Source organism: Miniopterus natalensis, chromosome 11, assembly GCF_054644295.1.
Source record: "Miniopterus natalensis isolate mMinNat1 chromosome 11, mMinNat1.hap1, whole genome shotgun sequence".
NCBI lineage: Eukaryota > Metazoa > Chordata > Mammalia > Chiroptera > Miniopteridae > Miniopterus > Miniopterus natalensis.
In genome coordinates, this window is record NC_142091.1 from 52,700,084 (window position 1) to 52,723,979 (window position 23,896).

The 23,896-nt window shown below is 46.8% G+C and overlaps 1 protein-coding gene across 1 annotated transcript in view; it reads left to right on the forward strand.

The window, feature by feature from the left end:
• The window catches only part of NAV2 (neuron navigator 2), a 341,354-nt gene that overhangs the window by 253,500 nt on the left and 63,958 nt on the right, over positions 1-23,896 (forward strand). Inside the window, exon 13 of the mRNA XM_087821777.1 lies at positions 20,516-20,654. Coding sequence (XP_087677903.1) covers positions 20,516-20,654 — 139 coding nt within the window. The remainder of the gene's footprint in view (positions 1-20,515; positions 20,655-23,896) is intronic.

Below are 23,896 nucleotides of genomic sequence, written 5' to 3' on the forward strand. Positions count from 1 at the left end.
GATGTTTCTTTCTCACATTGATGTTTCTCCCTCCCTCCCTCCTCCTTTCTCTCCCTCTAAAATCAATGGAAACATATCCTCAGGTGAGGATTAAAAAAATAAATAAAATAAAAGACCAAACATTCTTGAGCATTCACTATGAACCAGGTACTGTTCTAAGCTGTTTACACGTGTTGACTCATTTAACTTTTACAGAAACTCCAGAAGTAAGAACCCCATATACAGATGACAAAACTGAGAGGCACACTGGTTAAGCAACTTGTCCAAAGTCGGGCCACTAGACACGGAGAGCCAGGGAGTGTACTCTATAGTCCATGATTTTCACTGCTACGCTATACACCCTCTAAAAGATGAGCATTTTCTAATCTACTTTGGTAATTTGACACTACAGAACAAACATGTTTTTCATCTCAGAATTTATCAATGTCGTTTTTAATGGCCACACAGTATTCCATTCTATAGAAGAGCCACAATTTGATTAACTCTTTCCCCGCCGATGGATGTTCCGGGTGTCCCAGTCCTTTTGTTCTCATAAACAACAATACAGAGACCCTTCTTGGAGCTAAATGTATGCACGCTATCGTGGGCTACACATAAAGCCTGTATTTTCTATTTTCCTTCTAACTCGGCCGTCTGTGTGTGCAGATGATGCCCTTGAGTCACTGTAGAAGAACATAGTCTTGAGTGTGTTCTGGCTCCTGGTGATGGGACTGCCCTGAACCATTCACACGTCTGAATCCATACTGCATTGTCCCTGGTACCATGTTTGGGAGAAGGTGGGCTGAGGAATGGAGTTTCTGTCTCGGTCGAGCTAGCTGCCTGCAACGGAACCTACAAATTTAGTGTCAGTTTGCACTGGGCTGTGAATTGAAAGAAAGTTTTTATCTTTTTCTCTGAACTTAAATGAATTTATAGAACTAGGAACTGCCGTGATGTCACCTACCCATGGAGTCACCTACTTTTTTAAGAGGGAAAGAGGAAGGCAAGTAGAAAAGGGTCCTTGGGTAAAGATTGTTGCCAATGGACTCTTAATAACTTGACTAGTTGAGTGGCTATTGGTGAGGTGAGAAAATCATCCTGAGTGTGCCAAGTACCAGGCTCGAGGTGAAAATTCAGAGGTGCTTATGGTGGTTTCAGACATGGACTCTGCTTAATGGGATCTTACCAGCAGTGTGGCCTTGGACAGGTTACTTACCCCACTGCTTCTTCATATCTTCATATGTATCGAGAAAAATAATAATACCTACTTCTTAGGGATTGTTGGAAGGATTAAACAAGATTGGATAATTTAGCATAGGAAACGCCATGATAAGAACTCAATAAAAATGAGAGCTTAAAAAAAATCCCAAGTAGGATTCTGATTTATAAATCAGGCAGACTTGTTCTTTAGCACTTATTAGCTACGTGACCTTGAGCAGCTACGTGACCTTGAGCAATTTACCTGACCTCTCAGAGTTGGAGGTCAACCGTGAGTTGGGGATAATAAGATCTATTTCACTGAGGTATTATGAGTTGTTGGTTTTTTAATATATCTTTATCGATTTCAGAGAGAAGAAGGGAGAGGGAGAGAGAGAAACATCAATGATGAGAGAGTCATTGATCGGCTGCCTCCTGCACGCCCCCAACAGGAGGTCGAGCCCGCAGCCCAGGCATGTGCCCCAAGTCGGAATCAAACTGCAGTCTCCTGGATCCTAGGTCAATGCCCAACCGCTGAACCATGCCCGGCCAGGTGGTATTATGAGTTTTGATAGACACATTGCATATCCTGGCACACAGTTGGTTTTCAATACCCAGAGCAGAATTTCTCCCCCCCTTTCAAAATTGTTTTTTCCTAGAGACTAATGGTCAAATGGAAGGAGTTTAATTCTTAACCAGTCTGTAACCTTTCAGCTACTCTCCCCGCTAGGCAAACAGAGTTGGGCTCTTTGCCAAACTAACAGTTTTTTTCTTTTGACTTAGACAAGATTGTGGAAGGTTTTGTGAACCTATTTTATAGTCCCTATAGACTCAGAAGGGAAACAATGAAATACCAAAGCCAAAGCACATAACAGGTTTTATTCCACCAGCCTCATAGGGTTGTAGGAAGGAATCTATGGAAGGAGGTATTTACGCCATCTGATACAACACCTGACACCTAGAAAGTCTGCAATAAATTCAAGGGCTGTGCCCATCAGGGGACTGATGGACCCTGAGTCAAATTCACAAGGCGAATGAATTTTGTTTTGAAAAGGGATTTCATTGGGAGACCCTGAGTTACAAAACCTTAATGCTTGGAGGGGTCTTAGAGAACCTGTGGGCTGGCAGCTCATTGCACAGACAGGCAATCTGAGAGCCACACTCCAGGAGTGATTTGGCCAAACCCAGCTCTCTGTCATGTTCTGCAGTGTGCTCCGTGGCGTGTGGGCAGCTGACCGGGGCCAGTGGGAGACCAGGATCCCCAGACTGTTGGCCTAGATCACATCCGCTCAAGGCTGCCCATGAGTAGCACCCACATGCTTCAACTCACCCCCTGCCCCGCCTCCCCCTCCCTCATCTCACCCTGCAGAGGACACACTCAAGGATGCCTTTGCACCGAGAGCCACATTAGAAAAAGCCCAAGAGTGGCTTTGAAATGTTTCATTCATCACCCACCCCATCTGAATAGAGAGAATACTCCAGCTTTAAAAATAAATCTTTGAACTATGGAAATTCCATATGGATTTGCCTCTTTGGGTTTTTGGTTTAGTGGTTTTGTTGTTGTTGTTGTTTTTCCATATTTTCTTCTAAATTGCCAGGTTTATTACCATGACTAAAGATGCAGGAAGGCCAAGCTCTAAATTGTTCCCTATATACCAGATGAACTGACTTTCTAACCTGCTGTTACTCCTTATTGGCCATGGGGACAATGACACTGGAATCTTTGTGGCTGCTATTGTAAGCCAAGGGTGTTTGACATGGAGTTTTATGAGATAATCTGGATTTCACTATGTAGAAAGCTACATCTAGACGCAAATTTATACATTTTCCCCAAGTCACCCACTTGCAGTCCTACACAGCATTCCTATATAGGCAGGGGGCACAGACTTTTCTCACTGCGTGGACGGTAATCTTATCTTCTCCCCTATAACATGCCCCACAGCTCACCATTCTTTTCTCTCATGGCGTGTATCATGGTTTGCAATGAAATGCATGTGTTTTTATTTGACTGCCTGCTACCCCCCCCCCACACACACACCAAACTATAAGCTCCATGAGGCTACAGAGAGACCTGTTTTCCTCTTTTGCACATCACTGTTTCCCCAGCACAATGCCTGGCATGTGAAAGTCAACACCCAGGCAATATTTTTAAAAAAATAGTCACTGGAAATAGAGGAAAAGCCACGATATCCCAGAATTTGGTAAAAGGGTAGATCTAAAGTGGACCAAGCCCAGAAGTATTAGAAGTAGCTACAGGACTTGAGGATAACCTATTAATGTCCCTGGCCCACTAAGTGTCTAGTGTCATCTGTCGGCATAGTGACATGGAGTGTTCACTGCCCTAAGCAGTGTGGGGTCATGGAAACCGAGCAGGATTTGGCATCGGAAGGCATGAGCTTCAGTCTGTTCTGTAGCAGGTCTATAACTATGAGTAAGTCATCTAAATTCTCTGAGTTCATTTGTTTTTCTATACTATAAGGATAATAATAATGATAGCACAGTGTGAGAATTAAAAAAGATTTATAAGTAGTAAAGTCTATAAATCTTTATTATTGTCGTTGAAAATAACCCTGGCCTCTCATGTTCTTCGTTGGAAATTTTGGAGTTGATTGGTAGTCATTGGCACCTGTTAGGAAAGGTGTCTCTGATGTTGGATCGAGGGGCAGAAAGTCTGAGTTTAGGCAGAAGATGCTGGCACCATGGCCGCGTTCTCCAGCCTCCTCTGTCCAGGGCTTTGTTAACAAGCATCTGGTTTCAGGTTCAGAGCAGGAGGGGAGTAAACTCGGATATCAGAGTGGCTGCTCTTCCTCGCGCTGAATGAAGCCTTTTGTTTCGGGATGGAGGAGTGTGTGTGCTTTTACGTGTGAGTACCCACCCACCAGTGTGGGCTCCAGACAACCCCCAGAACTGAGCAATGGAAGGTAACAGAAACCACAGCTTCACGAGATAAAACTCTCGGAGCTGAAATGCAGCTCCTTCTGTCTTTCTAACAATATAGGAGGACAGTGCCACCTGCTCACTGGAAAAGTAGGGCGGGACCCACGATCTGTGGAAACGCAAAGACTAAACTGGGCCAGGACCAGGGGAAGCAGAGGTTCTGCATAATCGCCTCAACAGGAAAGCGGGTTTCTCACTCGCCCTCTAGGTCCCGAGCCCCAGAAAGGAAATGAGGAAACGGAGAAAGAAGGCGGGAGACGCAGGGACACTGACTGTGCCTCTGAAACTCTCTATTACGCCTCACTGCCATCACCTGTTACTAATGGGCTTGGCGGCCCAGAGGGCGGGCTTTCCTTTCCATTAACGGCCCACCTGGGCTCTGGCAGGGGCGCCGCCCTTGGCCTTGCACTTGGCTCCCCTCCGCCTGGAATTCCCTGCTTTTCATAGCTGGCTGGCTCCCTCTCCTCTCTCGGTAGTAGCTTAAATGTCACTTCCTGAGATGCTTTGTGGCCAGCCCAAGGGAAGTGCCTCCCGAGACTCTCCTAGCGCAGCTTGTTTCATCCAGAATGACTTTCCTCTCTCAGCTCCTCTGAGAAACTAGCTCCATGGGGCTGGCCCTTTTCTTTCACTCTTCCTCTTTTTCCCAGCACCCAGCACAGGTCAGGCTCTAAGCGCCTATTGTGTTGAATACCATTCATTTTCTGCCCCGAAGCTACCTAGTTTCTTAAAATTTTGGTTAAAAATCACAAACTCCCTCGTGTTCACTCCCGTACTTTGAAGACTTTGCTAAAGACCCCGGGAGGATCTCTCCCCTTCCCACTGTCCACTGCAGGTCACACTCAGGAAAATTCCAGGGCCCACAGCCCTGCTTCTCGTTTCCCCAGATCTTCCTTCAGCCTCTTTGCATTCTTTTCATGCACCCAGGAGAGCCTATCTTCCTTCTTTCCTCTCTTTGGCCTGTTACTAGCAAGTCAGAAGAAAGCCACCCAGATGAGTATAAGACTGGCTCCCAAATTAAGGAAACAAAGCATCATCGTATAAAAGTGAAACTAGACTTTGTATGAAGTCAATGCCATAAACTCAGAAGCAGCTGCCCTTCACCAGGCTTTCCGAGCAGGCCTCGGGGAGTTAGCGGGTCCCCTGAAACTGTGCAAAGTGTTGTCTGTACACAGTTTTTTACAGGGACACAGACCTGAGTTTCTATCTAAATTGGACCAAGCCCAGAGGTATTAGATTCTCAAGTGGGTCTGCGACCAAATGAAAAGACTGAGGACCATTGAGCTAAAGTCCTTGAGTGTACCAGAGGTCCCCAGCAGACTTCACAGGACGTTCAGTCCCGTTTTGTCCTGCTGAACCCAGTTGGTCCGAGGTGCCCTTGGTGCTAGGAGGAGATTGCTCCGAACAAAAGCGGGCAGCACTCCTGTCTTCAAGGAGCTTGCTTAGTTTTTGGAAAATACAAAAAACAAATACCCTTCTCCCCCCAGTAAAAAAAAAAAAAAAAAAAAGATAATGTGTTGATTGGTAAGTACCATGAAGTAGCCTGTGGTGGAAAGTAACTGGACCAGAGTCTAGGGAGAAATTCCTGAGGAAGTGACATTCCAACCAAGACCTGAACCATGAGAAGGAGGCAGCCGTGGGGAGATATGAGGAAGGGCATTTGGGCAGAAGGAACCACAGGGCCCATGAAATGCAAAAAGACTGGTAGTTGGAAGCTATAATTTAGTATAAGGTATATTAGATTTTAGATGTGTTGAGTCCAGGATGTGGTTCCGGCCAGGGAAACAAACTTGAGAGTTGTTCATGTATATCCAGTATTTGAGACCGTGGATGAGATCACCTAGACAAAGACTAAGTAGAGGAGAGAAGGGATTAGGGACAGAACCTTAGAGATCTGGAGAGGACAAGAGGAGAGTAAGAGGCCCAGCCAGTGGGGTAGGAAGAAACCAGGTACAGATGAAGGCATGGAAGCCCAAGGAGAGACCCATTCAAGAAGCAAGAAGCAAGAAGCTGTGCCTGCTACATCTGCTGAAAATTCAGAGTAAGAATGAGAATTGACCATTGCCTTTGGCAAGAAATAACCCATCGATGTTCTTGGGAGAAATGAAACGTAGTTTTAGTGGAATAGCGGGGACCCGAGTCTGGTGGGCTGAAGCGAGAATGGGGCCAGGAGCTGGAATACAGGCAGCCCCTTTCTGGTGCTTTGCTGTGACATGGAGCAGAGATTAGCATGGCCGTGCAGAACATGGACATAACATTTTATTTTCTGAAATGGTTGATATATTTCTTGGCTGGTAAAAAGGGAGAAGCTGATAAGGAGCAAAGTACTTATTAGTATTGCTCTAATAAAGTATTCATTAGAAATAAGTGAACATCTTTTTACATTAATTTCGGTAGGTTTCTGTTTGTCAAGTTTTATTCCACCCTTTGATACCTAGGTAGAGTTTGTCAGCTACTTTTTGGTTTAAAAAATGGCTCTATGGCCAGGCCAGGCATGGTTCAGCAGTTGGGCATCGACCTAGGATCCAGGAGATCCCGGTTAGATTCCTGGTCAGGGCACATGCCCGGGTTTCGGGCTCGATCCCCAGTAGGGGGCATGCAGAAGGCAGCTGGTCAATGACTCATCATTGATGTTTCTATCTCTCTCCCTCTCCCTTCCTCTCTCTGAAATCAATAAAGATTTTTTTTAATGGCTCTGTGAGTTAACCTGGGAACCTTAACATCCTTGATAACATTGTTTCTCTGGAGAAAAAAGTTATGAGTTCTAGAGAGCCTTTGAATGGGCTCTTTGAAAAGCGCCAAAGGGTGTCTTCTCTCATAGAAGTCGACTGACCTCCCTTTTTCCTTTCCTCCTGTTGCAGGATCTCTTAGCCACACTGAGTGTTCTCTTTCGTAGCATGGAAAAGCCCCAGCTCAGTGAACCTGTAGCTGAAAGAATTTAGAACATTTCACATTAAAGATGTGAATCTTACTTTTAACCACATCAAGAAGACTGAGACACCCCCCCTTAAAATATATTGTCTTGCGCAATAAAGCCCCCTTGTAAAAATCTGCATAGTCAGAATTATATAGTTAGTGTTGTAGATTTATGTGAACTTTTATGCAAGGAGAAACCCCATTTACTCACCCAGGTGCATCCTCTCTTATAGTCTTACAGGGATTTGCTGGGCTCTCTCAGGCACCTCCTCCCTCTCCCTTGGCCTCTCTGGCCTGACCTCTTCCCTGGCTCCTCTTTGCTTCACTGTTCACACCGCTCCCACCACGGTGGGCTCCAGGTTCTTGGAATGAATGTACAGGTTGTATCCAGTCTCAGGACCTTTGCACTGATCTGTTCCTTTCTTGGAAGCTCTTACCCCCACTTATTCACAAAACCAGCTCCCATGCTTCTTTCAGGTCTGTGGTAATCATTCTCTCGGCAGGCTGTCCGAAGCCACCCTATGGAAAATTTCAGACCCCCCCCTTCCTTGACAAATCACATCTCTTCCCTACATGACTTTTTCTCCTTAGCACTTATCACTAACATACTGTATAATTTACATTTCAACTCATTTATTTTATAGTTTTACCACTACACAGTAAGTTTGATTACAGGAGGGAATTTTTTGTCTATTTTGTTGAGGCCTGTGTTCTCATCATTTAGAACAGTGGCACATCGCAGGTGCCCAATAAATATCAATATCAATAAATATCAATGAATGAATAAATGAATGGACAGACATTTCTCAGATTCTCTTGGCAATTAATCTGGATTGTTATGTACTATATTTGTTTAATACAAGGAACAACTGTAGCAAATAGTGGAATTTTAAAATATGTATATTGTGTGTGTGTGTGTGTGTGTGTGTGTGTTTTCCACATACATAGTCACCATCCCATTCCACTGAAATTGACCCAGAGGTCAGCCGAATTCTCAAACAAGTCATGTTGTAAAGACAAATTCAGTTCCAGAGACAGTATAGAAGGAAAGAGGAATGGTTTAAAGCATCTTTGTCAGCCAGACTTGGGTCTGTCCTGGCTTTTTTACCTTAATAAATCTGGACTACACCTGCCTCCCCTGAACTCACCCCTCCCCTCCCCCGGCCTCTGCCCCCCACTCCCACTGCAGATGCTGCAGCAGTTGTTCAAGCAGGGAAGGGCCCCAAGGATGAGATATGAATGATTAACTTCCTTTGGGACTCCTTCAAGATTACAATCTCTGCTCCTGGACACGTTTGCTTTTGCATTCACCTGGGAAGCCCCACTAGACCCTGTTTCCTCTGAGCTGACCTTTTATGCCCTCCTCCTTGGGTGGGGGAGGAAAGGCTCTTCATTCCCCTTTGAGAGGCTTCTGTTTGCTGAGCAAACGCTGACCACACAGAGGCCCTGCTTGGAGCTAGTTATTGCTTCCTCCCCAAAGAGGTCTCCCTCACACACTCAGGCACACCCAACGCCCTGCTCCCCCAGCCTCCTGGAGAGGCAGCCCAGGCCAGGGAGAGCGCCTTTCTCGGGGCAAGTCTTTGAAAGCTGCCAGGAGCGAACTGGTAGGATTTTTGGAGAGGGGGATAGGTATTTTGGAGAGCATTTTAATCCTTCATTTTGAAATAAGCTTGTGACTATAACATAATTTTGCTTTTGAGTTCTCAGTAGTAAAACAGTTGTTCATTGTTCGTGGCATCTGTTTACGTAGTTCCTTTTGAATTCCTTGATTACAGGTTTTAATAGGGGATTAGTTGGTGCAACCCCTTCCCATCCCAGAACTGGGACTCTCTCCTGTCCCGATTCCCCTCCCAGCCTGTACCATAATGTTTAAAGTAGCTATACATAGACTGAGCTTCTTTTAAAAAAATAGTAAGTAGCATGAGGAATTAATGCATATTTTTGTTGACACTGTATCAAAATTGACATCACCAGAAAGAAATGTATGTAATTGTTAACTATGCAAATAGGTGTCTTTTCCCGTTGGATTCAGAAGTTATCTCTATAGGCTAATCATTTCAATTAAATGCTTTGCATTCAATTGTTGATGGAATGAGCTAAGAAATATTATCATCAATGAAGTTTATGTCATTATTAAAGTAGCACTTTTGACTGAAAAGACTTTCTCCAACGTTTTGGCACAGTCCAAGGGGATTTAAAATATTTTTTCACATTTAGCTTTTATTCAACTCGACCTGCCGTTACAGCCTCCCCGGGGGACCGTATTGAGGGCCCTTTTACTCGGTGCTTTACGGTAACGGTTACGGAGTTTGGTGTTAGCTTTTGCTTTGCTGAAACTTTTCACAGCTGACTTGATACTACCACTGGGGCCTGACCTCTGGATCCTTCAGCATTTTGTGGGTTAATTTTGTTGGCGGATCGGATTTCTTTCCTGGGCTGCTGAATGGTGATCCCCTTCTGCTGGTCCTTTAGTAACTGAGTAGCTGGGTGCCTGGGACTCCCTGGCCTGAAGTGGGCTGGCTCAGCTAGCTGACGAGTTGCCATCGTGGGATTCATTCAGCTTCTTTGTCCACTTTCTCCAAGACCACAATGTAGTGAAATGCTCTGGCCTAGGAATCTTACCAGGTAGGACGATTTCCTAGATCTGGGGCCTGGGGGCGGCTATGGTGCATGTACTGTCTTGTCGCTCCTGAGCCGGTATTGAAAAGCCGGGCAGAGCAGCCAGTAGTGTGCAGCTGCTGAAGTCCCCGTGGGCTATGGGCTGGGGGAGTCGCTAGTCAGGAAATTCAGCATCCTTTCCCCCCACCACACCCCCACCCCTTTTATTCCAACCTTGATAGTTTCAGAGGAAGCCGGGGTATTACCCAAATGTCCTTGGTCCACCTAGACATTTGGGTAATGTCAATATTTTCCAGACCATTTTATCAACTTAGGCTGCTGACGCTGAAAAAACTGGGTGTTAATCACCCAGCTGTCTTAGGTCCTTATTTCAGGTTTTTTGGGGGAGACTTGCAGCTTGGTGGGAGTGGGGAGATGGAGAGAGGCATTGCTGGCTGCCCCCCCCCCCCCCAGCCTTCCACCCCCTGCCACGCAAGAACTGCTGGTGGTTCCGAGCACACTGATTAAAATGACTTGCAGTTGGAGGTTTTGTTTGGAATCTAAGAAGCCGGGTGAACTTGCGGTTGTGTTTACTAATACAGCAAATTACTGGGTGGGTTTTTTCTGGAAACTAGGCTCCAGGAGAGATGGCAAGGGAGATTGAAGTATGAGTACTTTTCTTGTTTGTTAGGGCTGCTATAAAACTGCCCAAAGAGGAACATGTCTATTTTTAAACCAGACAAGGGGAGGAGAAAACTATGTTCATTACCACCTACTACTTGCCAGGCATTTAACAGACATTGTCTCAGTTAATTTTTGTTGCAAAGCCAGCAGTAATATCCTCAATTTTGAGGTGAGGCAGTTGGAACTAAGAGAGGTTAAGTAACTTTCTCAAGGTCGCACCGCTAATAAGTAGAGCAGTGATTGGAGCCCAGGTCCCTTCCACTGCTCTGCCTTCCTTGTTGGGTGTGGCAGATGGCTGGGATGATCTTATCTGCAAGTTTAAATGTGGGTTCAGCTGGGTGAAGGGCACTGTCTGTTGTGGAGGGCTCACCGAAGTTCCCATGATAATTCGAAAGCATGGCCTGCCTGGGCTGCTCAGGTTCTGCTGGTTTCCGAGTGGGGGGGTATATTAAGAAGCAACTCTGCTTTGTCAGCATTACCTATCTGGGCGCTCTCTGATCTCTTGGGGCTCCTGGGCCCCTCGGTAGATCTGTGCCGAGATTTGTGCTTATACTTGATTCAGCGGGGGCGGGAGCCTAAAGTAGAAATCAAATCTGGGGAGGTCCACAGCCTTGGAGCTGGCCTTGGGTGGCTGGGACTGTGTCCTGGAACTCTGGGGCTGTCTCCTGAAAAGCTGGATTTATTGAGGCCTGGAGGGAGAGGTTCAACACCCAGCATGCTAATGCTGGCCCATCTGGCCCATGCTGGGCACTAGCTGCTCACGTGTGCTGGGGGTGGTTAATGAGCTGGGGTTGAGCTGTTCTTGGGCTGTGACGCTGACTTTGAGTAGGTGCTTCTTCACCTGAGTTCTTCCCCTTCCCCATTGCCCCAGAAGGGGTAGCTTAAGGGCAGGCCTCTGACGAACTGCGAAGCGAGGCCAGCTTGGTTTGGGGGACAGCCACTTCTCTCAGCTGCCCTGAGGCCGTTGCAGTTCTGTTTCGTGCACTCAGGTTACCAGACCCCCTAGAATGTATTGGGAGGTAAGGGGGGAACAGGGAAGGTACAGAGGGGTAATGGCAGTGCTGGGACTCCACATCCCCCTCCATCTACTCAGACTTAAGGCAGCCAGCCAATGCCCTGTCTGGAATTCTCTCCCACCCATTGCCTTTTAACTAATTGGAGATGTTTTAAGAATAATGATTGCATTAAAAAGTGAGCTGGGCTTTTTGGATAACAAGTGGGAGTTCTGAGTTCTTTTATGATCATGATCTACTTAAAAGCATCTTTCCCTCTGCTCTTAGGTTGAATTAATGAGGTTAAGAAGATCTTGGGTTTCAGAATCTGGCAGATCTAGGTTCAAATCCAGTTCCATTTATTACCTCTGGCACATTGGGCAGGTCACCTAGTCTCTGTAGGTCTCAGTCTCCCCATCTATAAGAAGGGAACATTAATAGTTTGTGCCCTACAGGGTAATGGAGAGTAGGGGTGTGTGGGATAATGTATGTAAAGTGCTTAACAAGGTGCCTGGAGCTCACTGTAAAAGCTTTTCACCTTGTGTAAGTGTTCCCTATTATTTTCATTTGCTATATAAAATATGCTGAATTCTGTTGATGTTTAGGGTACATATATCTTCTGGCAAACAGAGCAGTACCAGGATGGGTTTGCTGAGATCTTTGGCAAAAGCTTCAAGCTGTGGACCAAATGTCAGCTGCCCTCTCTGGAGAAGCCTGGGAGGAGGAGGGCTTTGTGTAACTGAGGTCAGCAGACAGGCTGGTGCCTATTGTAACAATGAGGGTCTAAGGCATCTGGACCAGAGCTCTGGGGTTTCCAACCCAACCAAGCCAAAGGGAGGAATTTCACGCTTACTCAGGGGACCACCTACTTGTTGAAGGAATGAGTTACCAAAATGGGACAAAGGTGGCGTGGGGTGAAACTCAACCCGGGGCATTCTGAGTGCTGCTAAATCCCCTTCGAGCCCTCTTTATGGGGCTGGTGGTCCCTCTCTCTTTTCCAAAGGACTGGCTTTGCACCTGGCACCGTCTGTAGAAGCTGCCTCGCCCCTGGGACACTGTCCATTTATGGCAGAAAGAAGCAAGTTTTTGCACTTGAACTTTATCATCTGTTTCACAGTGTGGGCCTGCATCTCCTTCCTGCAGTCCCTGCAGAGCCCCTGGATCCTGGGCTATGGCTAACAGGAGCTGGTTATCTCCTGTATGTCTGGAGTTCTGATTTGGTCCCAACAAAAGGCTTGTGAGGGCCGGGTGTCATTAGCACCATATCACACAGAAGGAGCCCTGAGCCTCCTGGAGGAGAGGCTGCTGTCATAACAGTAGGTGGCAGAGCCAGAGTTCAAACACAGATCTGTTTTACTTTTCTCTCCAGAGCTTGTGCCGCCTCCATCCAGAGCCTCTGGGGCTTTGGGGTACCCTGGCCCTGCTAGATGAGACTAAATTTACTGGATTAGTGTCTACCTCTGCTCCTGCTTTAATTCAAGCTGCAAACCATGTAGACCAATCCCAGAGATGAAACCTAGAAAGTAGTGGCTTGCTTGTAGTTTCATTCAGTAACTATCTCTTTTTTTTTTGGGGGGGGGGGGTTTGAAAAACTTTAAAGTCTTTCTAATATACATAATAGGTGTTCATTAAAATGTGTCAAATGAATAAATAAATGAGGTGATTAAATATTCTTGGTTCTGTGTTTGAGTTTCAGCTTCATCATCTCCTAGTTGTGTGGCCTTTGGGCCATCTTTCCAAGCCTCAGCCATCTCATCTGTACAATGGGTATAGTATTAGCCTTTATCGGACGAAAGGGAACTTTAGTTCCCTTAAATTCACTATGGGAATTTAAATGCCATCTTTTAAAGGTTAGTCTATCTGATAGTGCCTGGGAGAAAATATAAAGCAACAGGGCCTGGCACTTAAATATTAGTAAGCATTGTTATTATTTTTATCATAGAGTTATGAGGATTAAATGAAATAATGCAAGTCATCTAATTAAACAGAGTCTGGCACGACTTTGCTTCAGTTAAAGTTGCTTATTATATGATTATCACTCCCAGATAGACAGTGAAAGGTAGGGCTCTGCAGGAGTCCTTTTGCATTCTTTGGAACTATATTTTCTTAATGGACCCTCGCTTTGGTTAGAGATGATGCCCTTGAAGAAACCTCCTGGGGAGGAAATAGTTAACATACCTGTCTGGTGGGAACTGTAGGTAGCCAAACCCTTTCCCTTCCTGGGGGTTACTGCTCAGCCTCTGGTTGGGCTTGCTCACTCATCCACACCAAAGGATCTCATTCCAGCCCAGGCCCTGGGGTTTGGAAGGAACAATTGCCTTGAACAATAGCCAGAAAACAAGTTCCACCAGTCTGGGCTTTTGCAACTGAATACAGCTGTCTGGCAGGGGGCACCGGGTGGCGGTGTAAATGGGCTCTACTGGGATTCTGGAGCAGAACTGGAAAAGTGAGCAGGTAAGGCCTGGACCCAGCCCTTGGCGTGGCTCTGCAGCGTGAGTTTAGTTACTAGGAAAGAGGCAGAAAGGGGACAGGGGGCCTGGGCGGCCCAGACTGTTTTTGAGGACGGTGGGGCCTTCTGGAAGCAGACTGAGTCTTTGGGGCGGGAGTGGGGGGCGGGCTGCTTTGTGAAGATTGCTTCTCAGAACCATAGTTACATTACTGCATCTCTGCTAACCTGCTGCAGCTTACTGGTAAACAGAGAACCAATATATATACGCCATCTCACTTTTTTACATCATCATTTGGTATGTCTTTCCCCTGAATAAACAACATTATCTCACAGGGAGCCCATCCGAAAAGTGTAATGACCCTCCAGAGCCTCTGGTAACTCCTGTTTCCCGAGGCTAAGCCTCTCTTGCTGAAAGCCAGGAATCCTCGTGCCTGGGCGTGTAAATCCTAGTGGAAAAATCCTTTTAATCATTCCTCTAACCTTGAGGTTCTGTTTTGCCTTTTTACTTCATGGGAGATGAAGTTATAAATATAAAACCACATTAATTCAAGACCCTTACAGATTCCTGCTACATCTGCCTATTCCCAGAAGAGCTTGATATTACAGTTTTGTCCAAATTGAAGGTGGTTTTTCGGGGGTCCTAGTGAAAGCAGGTTTCCCTACTCAGTTCTATGGAATGCTCACGCCCCACAGCAGTGAAGAAAACAGGGAGTGTGAGAAGCTGGAGTAATTTATGACTCTTTCACCTGCGTGTCCGGAGCAGCTCGCTTGCGTTGGAGCTGTTAAAATTGTGCTCTGAGCCCTCTGAGTGGCACTCGAATTCCTGACACAGTGATGTCAGCATCTCTTGGAAGACTCTGAAACTGGATCTCCTGGTTTTATGGGCCTTTCCAGTTTGGGATGGATTTTCTGGCCACTTTTGGTGATCCTTTTCTCATCTGTATTCCTCCAAGAGGAGTAGACAAACAGTAGAGGCACATAGAGGGCACTGGCTGACTGGATGAGATGAATGAATGAATGAATGAATGAATGAATGAATGAATGAATGAATGAATGAATGAATTCAAGGCCCCTGGCTCAGGATCCAAAAACATTGAGTTTAGGCGTCTTGAGGAAAAATAGCAAACGTTTGATGGAATTTCTTCTTCCCACCATTGGCTAAAAGTACGGGAACGTCATTTTCAAATCTGAAAATATAGCTTATAACTCCATTTGTGCTGTTATCTGCTGGACCCATGGAGAAAATGGTGCATGACTGTGATCTGACTGGGAAATAGTGCTTTTGTGTTGACGATTATGAGGAATCAATGGATGCGTCCTCTTGTGTTTCTCCAAGTATCTCAACCAACAAATTTGTAGGGCATATCCTTGATATGCTGTCTTGAAATTAAAAAAAAAAAAAAAAAAAGACAGGGAAAGCAGCTCTGTGTCCCACCTCCCATTTAGTTTCCTGTTATTGAATCTGTCTCTGGAGGAGGCCCTGTGGTTCTTCTGCTTGCTTCTCAAGGCTGTTGAACATAATGCTATTTCCACTAAGATTCTTGGAGTAGCTTTAGAAGTCTTACAATGTAGAGCTAAGGTGAAACAGGGTGGGAAAAGGTGAAGAGAGGAGATGCTTTCTTGAGTTCATTGATTCTTCTGCCATTCATATAAAAACCATTCATTTAGAAAGCGAAATCTCCTTTAACATCTTTCTAAATGTCTGAGGAATGCTTTGGTGCCCAAAAAGAGCTTCTTAGAGTTAATCAGGTTTTACTATATGATTCATTGAAGTTTTAATTTTTAAACTGAAGCTTTCTTACAAAAATCATCTGTAAATCAAATATTTTTTATATAAATTAAGATGATTTCTACTTCTTATTTGATTATTAACTCAGATTTAACAAATTGAATTTAAACAGTGCTGAGTGTAAACTTGGAATGTTGTCTTAAATAATTCAGGCTGTATTCACAAATGTAACATCCCTAGCCTAGTAAGCAAAATCTTTCTAAGCACTTAAACAACTCTTACAAGTCCATTAAAGTTACAAATGTTATTACCCTAAACACTCCCATTCTTTTTACAATCTGAATTCAGTTTTCAAATCTTTTATCTTAAAAATCTCAAGTCAGAAATCAGTACTCATTTTAAAATCGAAATCACAAGACTGGTTTTCACATTCCCTAATATGTCATATATTCTTTTAGATATTATAAATATACAGACATCAGAAAACTTTCTTTTTAAATAAAGTTAAGTATTAATATTGTGATTTATTTCATCATCTCTCTTCATCTTTTTAAACCTTTCCAGGATTTAAAGTCATTACTTCCATTTATCGTCTCAGGTGGGCCCAGGACCAGCCTATGGTTTTGCTCGGTCAGATTCAAGACCATGATGCAGGAATGGGTAACTCCAGAGCCACAGCTGACAATACTGCAGCTCTTTCTGCTGTGTCATTGGGGTCCCTCAAGCCTCTGGGCTGGAATCTCATTTCACCACACAGTAAACATACATCCTCTGGGTTTCTTTCAAGTTTCAGTTGTAATCAGTTTTTGTAACCTCTTGCAACATTGATTGCCCGACTTGGGTCAGTGGACTTATGTACCCCATCCCAGGTTGTACCTAATTTCCTTTGCCACTTGATTGGATCCACTAATGTCCTTGCTGCCTGAATGGGTTCTGCATGCCTTCCACATTTTTCCTGTCTGACTCTTAGCCACACGTCTGGAGTCCCTTTATAAACAAATTGCAATTCCTCATTAGTTGGCACAGGTATGGCAAGTGGTTAAAAAAAAAACTAAGCAAACCAGTTTTGAGCAAAAGAAAGGAATGTGTTAGTTCTCATAGTTTGGGCTCCAAGGGGTGCTCCGGCTTCAGGTACAGCTGGATACAGGAGCCCACTAGGCGTCATTCCTCTGGACTCTGCCTCCCTCTGCTCACAGCCTTCTCGGGCTGCTGTGGATGGAGTAACTGCTGACAGCTGTAGGTTTCAATTGCATTTTTTCAAGAGTTGTGTTTTCATTCTTAGCATCTCCTATGTGGTCATATAAGTTTGGGAAATACTGTTTTAGACAACAGTAAAGAGATCATTCCAGGACTCCGCAGCCGGTAATATGTACACATGCAACACGAATCTCTAAGAGGGGCACAGGAGAGCCAGCGTGCTCATGTCCCCTCATCAAGGCAGCATCGTTATCACCGAGTATCTTGTGGAACTGATTTTCCTTAGAATATAACTTGGAGCTCACTGACCATTTATACCCTGAATTTTGGGGCAAAAGACAAGTTGAAACTAAGTGGTTTTATATCTAGATAGACTTGGCAGTTTCTTAGAAGATCCAGAAGTGCAGGAGACATAGCTGGTTTTCAGTGTCTGGCACACGGGCAACTTGGGAGGCACTGAGGCTGCTCTTGCCCGGCATGGGCTTCCCTTGGTGTCACTGCCCCTTCATCGCATCACCAGTTCCCCCGACTCTCACTCTTCTGTGGGGCAGATCCCTGACCCCTACCCTTCGGGGCCAGCTCTGTTACAAGGACTTCCTGTAAACTCAGGATAAGCTTTGAGATGCCCTGGGCACCGAGGGGAAGAGTCATGTGTGGTCAGTGCCCTGAGCCCCACTGGAATAATAGCCTGGTGTTGAAAGGCCACAGGGGAAAAGCGGGTACAGTTTCAAAGCAAAAAAACCTGAGATTGGATTCACGGGCATCTGTGACTAACTTCCGTCCCTCTTCCCCACCAGCCACACTCTTGTCCCATCGGTCCTCGTTCTTCATCAGATTACAGGAAATTTTAGCGACATGAAATTCCTAACGCCAGAGCCAGTGCAATTAAAGACTCGTGGGATTTCCATTTAATCATGAGAACAGATCTGAGTGCTTTTCCATCCGTTATGTCTTTCTTTCCCCAGCCATGGTGGTATCATCCACGTGCCACCCCTAAGGAAGCTGAGGCACAGAGTTGTGACTTGTCAAAGCATGAAATGGTGAGGGAGCTGGGCTCCGAATTCAGTGCTGGTGATGAGTTTGCATCAGAACATGGCCCATCTCTCCTCTGCACATGAGTTCAGGCAGGAGGCATTTAATAAGCACATACTATGTGCCTGGAGATGGAGGAGAGGTGCCTCACAAGGTGAGGTTGACCTTGCTGCAGTGCCACACTGTAGGTGGTGGCAGGGGAAGAGGTGGGCCTGGACTTAGGTAATGCTTCACCCTCAGTTCAGCCTACATTTGCAGGGTGACCTTGGACTATGGTTCTCACAGCCTCAGTCTCCTTGTTAGGAAGCAAGGCCACCTCTGAATATATAGGAGAGTTGATGAGCATACGTGCAAATGCTGATCGGTTGACATGTGGCGGGTTCTCGGTGAATGGCCCTTGCTGAGAAAGGCAGTGCCATCCAGAATAGACGGAGTGCGTGCTCTGAAATGGGACAATTCTGCATTTTTAAACCCAGTTCCAACATTGACTGAAAAAAGCTGGTCACAATACTGACTCTTTCAGCCTAGATTTCTTCATCTGTGACATGGCGAGGATAATAGGTACCTTGTAGGAATGAGGTGAGGCCTGGAGAGATGTATAATATAGGTAAAGTGCCCAGCGCGGTGCCCGACACGGGACGCACTTAGCCGCTCTCACCAGGCAGCCTCTGCAGGAATTTGGAAGGCGGGACAGACCTTTCTGTGTGGAAAACTGGAAAATTGTATGAGTGTATAGAAATGGGTCCAGATGTGAGACTGGGAATTCAGAGTACGGGGTGCTCAGGGTGGGCCCGAGGATTCAGAGCTTTGGCAGCGGACTCACATGAGCGACGTTTGCTAAGCCCGCGGAGCCTGCGGCCTTCTGCACCCTGCGACTTCATCCGCAGCAAATCGCTCTCCCAGCCTTCAGGCTCCCTGCCTTTGTCCTTCCTCATTTCTGGGGGACCCTCCAGGTGGGCTTTGGGAAGCCAGATAGGAGCCCCGAAGGGAAAGCTGATGAAAACAGGTTTTCACCAAGCCTTTGTCATCCTGCCTGACCCGCAGAGCTCAGGGAGGCGCCTTGTAATCGCTGGAATGAATCTGAGTTACTGGGGGGCGGGCCTCAGCCTCCCGGCATCTCTGAGGAATTAGGCTGCTGCTTTACAGGCAAGAAACCAGCAGAGGGCTGAGTGGTGGGCACAGTGGCTAAGCTGGTGCTTTGCTGCCAGGCAGCCCTGGGAGTAGAGACTGGCCTCGCCGCTCCCGCTGTGCCATGTTGAACCCAGCGCCTCGCAAGCCTTGGCTTCCTCCTGGGAAGTGAGCCGTGTCATGTCCCATGCGCCCTGGAAATTGCCATAAGGAAGGCCGTCTGGCGTCACAGTAGAGGCCGACTCCAGAGTCACAGTGGCTGCATCCAGGTCCTGTTCCACCTCTTACTAGTGGTCTGGCCTTTCTACACCTCAGTTTCTCCACCTGTACAATAGAAAAGCCATAGTACTTTGTTTTCTCTAGATCAAGTAAAGCAGTATTGGAAGCTTACTTTGTAGCCCCATGAGTCTAAATCATCTGCTCTGTACCTGCCACCCTGCAACCAAAGGAGAAAATGCAGCAAGCTTGATTTGGGGGGCAGGGGGGCTGTACATAGACGGGCAGGGAAGAAGGCCTTTCTGAGGGGTGACACCAGATGAGGCAGGGGCAAGTATCCAGAAAGAGGGACAACAAATGGAAAGCTCTGAACACGTGAACCATGTAGCCAGAGACAGCAAGAAATGGCAAGGCTGGCCGGAGACAGGACTAAGGAGGGAGATGGATCAGAGGGTCGTGAGGGCTAGAGAAGGAGTATGGGTTTTAAGTACCCAAGAAGCCACTGGAGGATGTGAACAGTGGAGTGGCAGGACCTGACTTATGTATGTTTCAGATACGGCTGCTGGGGGGAGAATGGGTTGTTTTAGAAGTGGAACCCAGAGCTCAGCCGACCTGTGGGCCATAACCTGGAGTCGGTAGCAGCTGGAACTGTGGGTGACAGGTGCACACTGGGATACACATTGCAGGCAGAGGTGGCAGGACCAGGCAGGGGATTTAGATGTCTTGGTGGTGTGGGAGATGGTAAGGGGGGAAAAGAAAGGTTGTCCGGAGACTTTTCTTAGGCAGGGGGTGAGGGGGACTGGGGTGGTCTCAGTGGATTTGAGACTCGGGCAATGAAGAATTCTACTTTAGATGTATCCAGGTATATTATTAGAGTTAGAGCTACCAATACAGTTGACAGGTTCCTGCTGCCTCTTGCCGCTTTCATTCCCTTGGCATTTCACCCAGGAGTGGAGTCCAGAGCATTCATACAGCAGTGAGATTCCTTCCTACTCACTCCGACCCCCAGGAGGGTGCTGCTGCTGAGTCTTTCTCTGTGCTGCTTTCGGCTCTAGTCTCCAAAGCCACTGCTCATGCTCCGTCACGAGGCCTGGGAAGTAGCCATTGACTTTTATTAAGTTATAAGATGAAGTTGTGGATGGGGTAGGAAATGGGTAGTGTCTTAGCCACCTCTGCTCAGGGAAGCACCCAGCCTTTGGGGGAAGGTCTGTATCAGCCCCTGGACCCAGCTGCCAGTCCAAAACAGCAGGGATGGTGGCTCCCATGGAGATGAGTCACATCAGAGGCAAAGAGCTTTGTCTGGGGCTTCATGACCCAGGGAGCCTCGGGCATGGTGTGCGTGTGTCCGCACTGTGAGCCTGAGTGGCGCAGGGAGCCCTGGGGATGGTGTAGCTTTGTCTGTACCGTCAGCCTGAGCTGGCGCAGTGGGAGGTTCTGGTGCTCAGCATGTGTTTGTCTTGGCAGCTGGGATGACAGCAGCTCCGTCAGCAGTGGGATCAGCGACACCATAGACAACCTCAGCACTGATGACATCAACACCAGCTCCTCCATCAGCTCCTATGCCAACACACCTGCCTCTTCTCGCAAAAACCTGGATGTACAGGTAAGAAACAGCGTTCCCCCCAGGCTCCTCCAGAGGCCCTGCTAGCAGAGAGCCTTGGGCCTGTGGGCCCAGGGGGCCATTTGGGGTGAGCAGAATACCCAGGCCCATGAGATGAGGCCCAGCCTCCTGCGTCTGCCTGGTCTTTTGTCCCCTTACTGTGGCCTCTACCTGCAGGGAAAGGGGGTCAGGCAGCAGGGCGCTGGAAATGGGAGCGGGGAGGCCTCGCCATGTGCACTGTGGTGGCCTTGGTAAAATCATGCTTCCTTTCAGGACCTCAGTTTCATAATCTGTATTTTTTTAAAAAGATAAGATGCTGAACTCAGTTGGCCATTCTTAGCCTGGAGTGTGTGCCCCCTCTTAGCTATCCACAGGCACATGTCTGATCCCTTGAAAGCTATGGGGTGGAAGAAAGACTGAGAGTCTCGATGGGAAAACCTGTGCATCCTGACCAGAGATTGGGAACTGTCAGTGTGCAGGTCACATCCTCGTGACGATGTGTTTTATTGAGCCCGTGGTGTTATTTTTCTTTTAAACAGAATTCCTTGTCAAATTTTATAAATTCGTTGTTTTACATGAAAACGAACTTCTGGTTTCTCTTGAAAAAAATCAGAAGATATTGTGTCCCTGAGCCTTCGTTCTCCACATGGCGACAATCAGCAATGCCCAGGTGGCCGCCTCCTTTGGCCTGGCACCATGCCCCAGGGTGCACAGCTGCCTGACCACGAGACGCTTGAGTTTCCAACCCCAACTTTAAATGCTCAGATTTTATCTTTTGAACATGGTGCCATATTATATTTTCTTTCAAGGCCATTTTGCGGGGGTCTGCTCACTCGCCCTCACGGCATTCCTCAGTGGTCAGTTGGGTCTAGTCAGCCCATTTCACTAGAGGCAAAGGCAAGTGCCGTGATCACACATAGTCCCCGAGTTGTGTCTGACCAGCACAAGGACCTGTCAGTCGTGGCACTGTCCTATGTGGGCTAGAATCTTTATCATGGTGGGTCCCTCCCACCCGTGGGGGCTGCTGCCTCCGTGAACCCATGTGAAGGTCTGATCCGGACAGAGTGTCCCAGAGAGACCTTGGGAGGGCAGAACCGGCTCTGCCCCCTCAGTTCACTCCCTCCCACATCTTCTTTCTTTCTTGCTGTTTCTCACTCTGTACAGATGGGAACTGCTCTGGAATCTCTTTGCTTTCAAAAGTATCTTTTCTTTGAGGACAGGGCTAAAGTAAGGCTGTGTCAGAGTGTGGGAGTAATGCTGTCCCCCAGAACTGGAAGTGTTGAGTGCCTGGTGAAATATATGAGGTGTTGCCTCTGGATTGCCCGTGGCTTCTTGAGTTTTCGTTTTAGGCAGAATGTCTAATTATTGTTGGAGAGTGAGGATGGATTGTGATGGTTGTTAAAGGGGAAAAAACTACCCAGGTTTGGCAAGTGCTGATAATGTTCTGTGTCTTGATTTCTGAGTGGCAGTTATGTATGTTAAATTGATAAAATTTATTCAAGCTGTATACTTATGATTGTGTACTTCAGTATATGACTGTTGTACCTTAATAAAAATGTGTACAAAAGAAAAAACTAAGCCACACTGCCCCAGAGTGATCACTGTTTTAGCAGTAATTAGACACAAGTTAAAAACTCCCAGGCAGCCTGTGTCCCTCTCACCTCCCACTTGCCAAAGGTTGCAGCATCCACCTGTTTTCCTTTCCTGGTGGCCACCATTTTTTTTCTGAGATTAATCCTAATTTCATAACATATCTAATATAAATAACAACTGGCTTCTACATGTCCTTGGATGCTAAAATAAGGAATTGACCACCTGGGAGCCTGTGTTCAGGGGGCAGGCGGGTTACGGGAGGTACCTGAGAGCAGAGAGGGAGGGAGGCAGAGAGGAAGGGAGTGTGGGAGGGAGAGACATCAAGAGCCCAGTAAATCAGTAGTTCCTCTCCTGTTTCTGTGCCAGGTAGGAACAGGCTCGCTCCTAAGATGCACACTGAGCAAACAAAACACTGTTGGGAGGATCTCCTTGTCTTTGTTCCCTCCCCACAAAGCCGGGGTTAGAATCTATTTTCCACATCGATGCAATTAATCTCTGGGATTTACAAATGATTTCCTATCCGATACACTTGAATCTGGTCCATACCGGGGTCCCCTCCTCTTTGACCCGCTCTTTGCTTTCCTCCAGCATAGGTCACATCAAAAAACGTTCAAGAATACATGTCTTTTGATCACGATCAGAAAGTTAATTTCAAGGGACTTAAACAGTTTAATATTCACTGGGTTGTTTTCGCTATAAAACTACCTGCGTTTAAAATATTTAAATAAAGTCTAAGCAAATAGGTAAAACGCAGACTTGCACCAATAGTCACTAAGATTCCTATGAAGATGGTTTCTTTAAATGATTTTTAGTGGCATCCCTTTGTCCCTGTCCAGGGAGCAGCTCCAAATATTTGAATCCCTTTAAATGGCAGCCTCCCCCCTCCTCCCCTGTACCACTCGGAGGGATGCTAAGGGCCATTACTCCTCTCCGATCGGCATCAGGCAGCGGGAAGATGTGTGTCGCTGTCCTTCCCCGGGGCTCACTCAGGTTTCATCACAAACCGGTTTCCCCCGGGTGAACGGCAGCAGACGGCCTCCCAGGCCAGGTACGGAGAGGCAGGGAGAAGTGGCTCAGCGTGTCGCCACGAAAACAGGTTACCTGCCTACGTTTTCATGTTTGAAAAGCCTCTGAAGAATAGCGAAAAGGAAACAGATCTAAGGAGAAGGCAGATACGGTCTGGAAAGCCTAAGGAGCAGCCTCATTTAGCTGATTGAAAGAGGAGGGGATGCGTAACGGAGGAGCGAGCCTTGTAGATGGAAGGCCCCTCCACCACCACTACACCATCTGTAAGTGACCTTTTTTTAAAATAAAATAAAAATGTCCTTATTGATTTCAGAGAGAGGAAGGAAGAGGGGGAAAGAGAGAGAAATATGAATGATGAGAGAGTCACTGGTCGGCTGCCTCCTGCAGGCCCCCAAATGGGGATCGAGCCCGAAACCTGGGCATGTGCCTTGACCGGGAATCGAACCTCGATCTTGTGGATCATTGGTTAATGTTCACCCGTTGAGCCACGCCGGCCGGGCCGTCAGTGAGTTTTCCTCAAGGATGTTGAGGAGCCCTCGCTGCCCTCGCTGAGGCACAGGTGCCCAGCATTCAGCCTCAGGCGCCGTGCTCGCCGCGTCTCATGGAGCCGGGCAGAGACTCCCGGG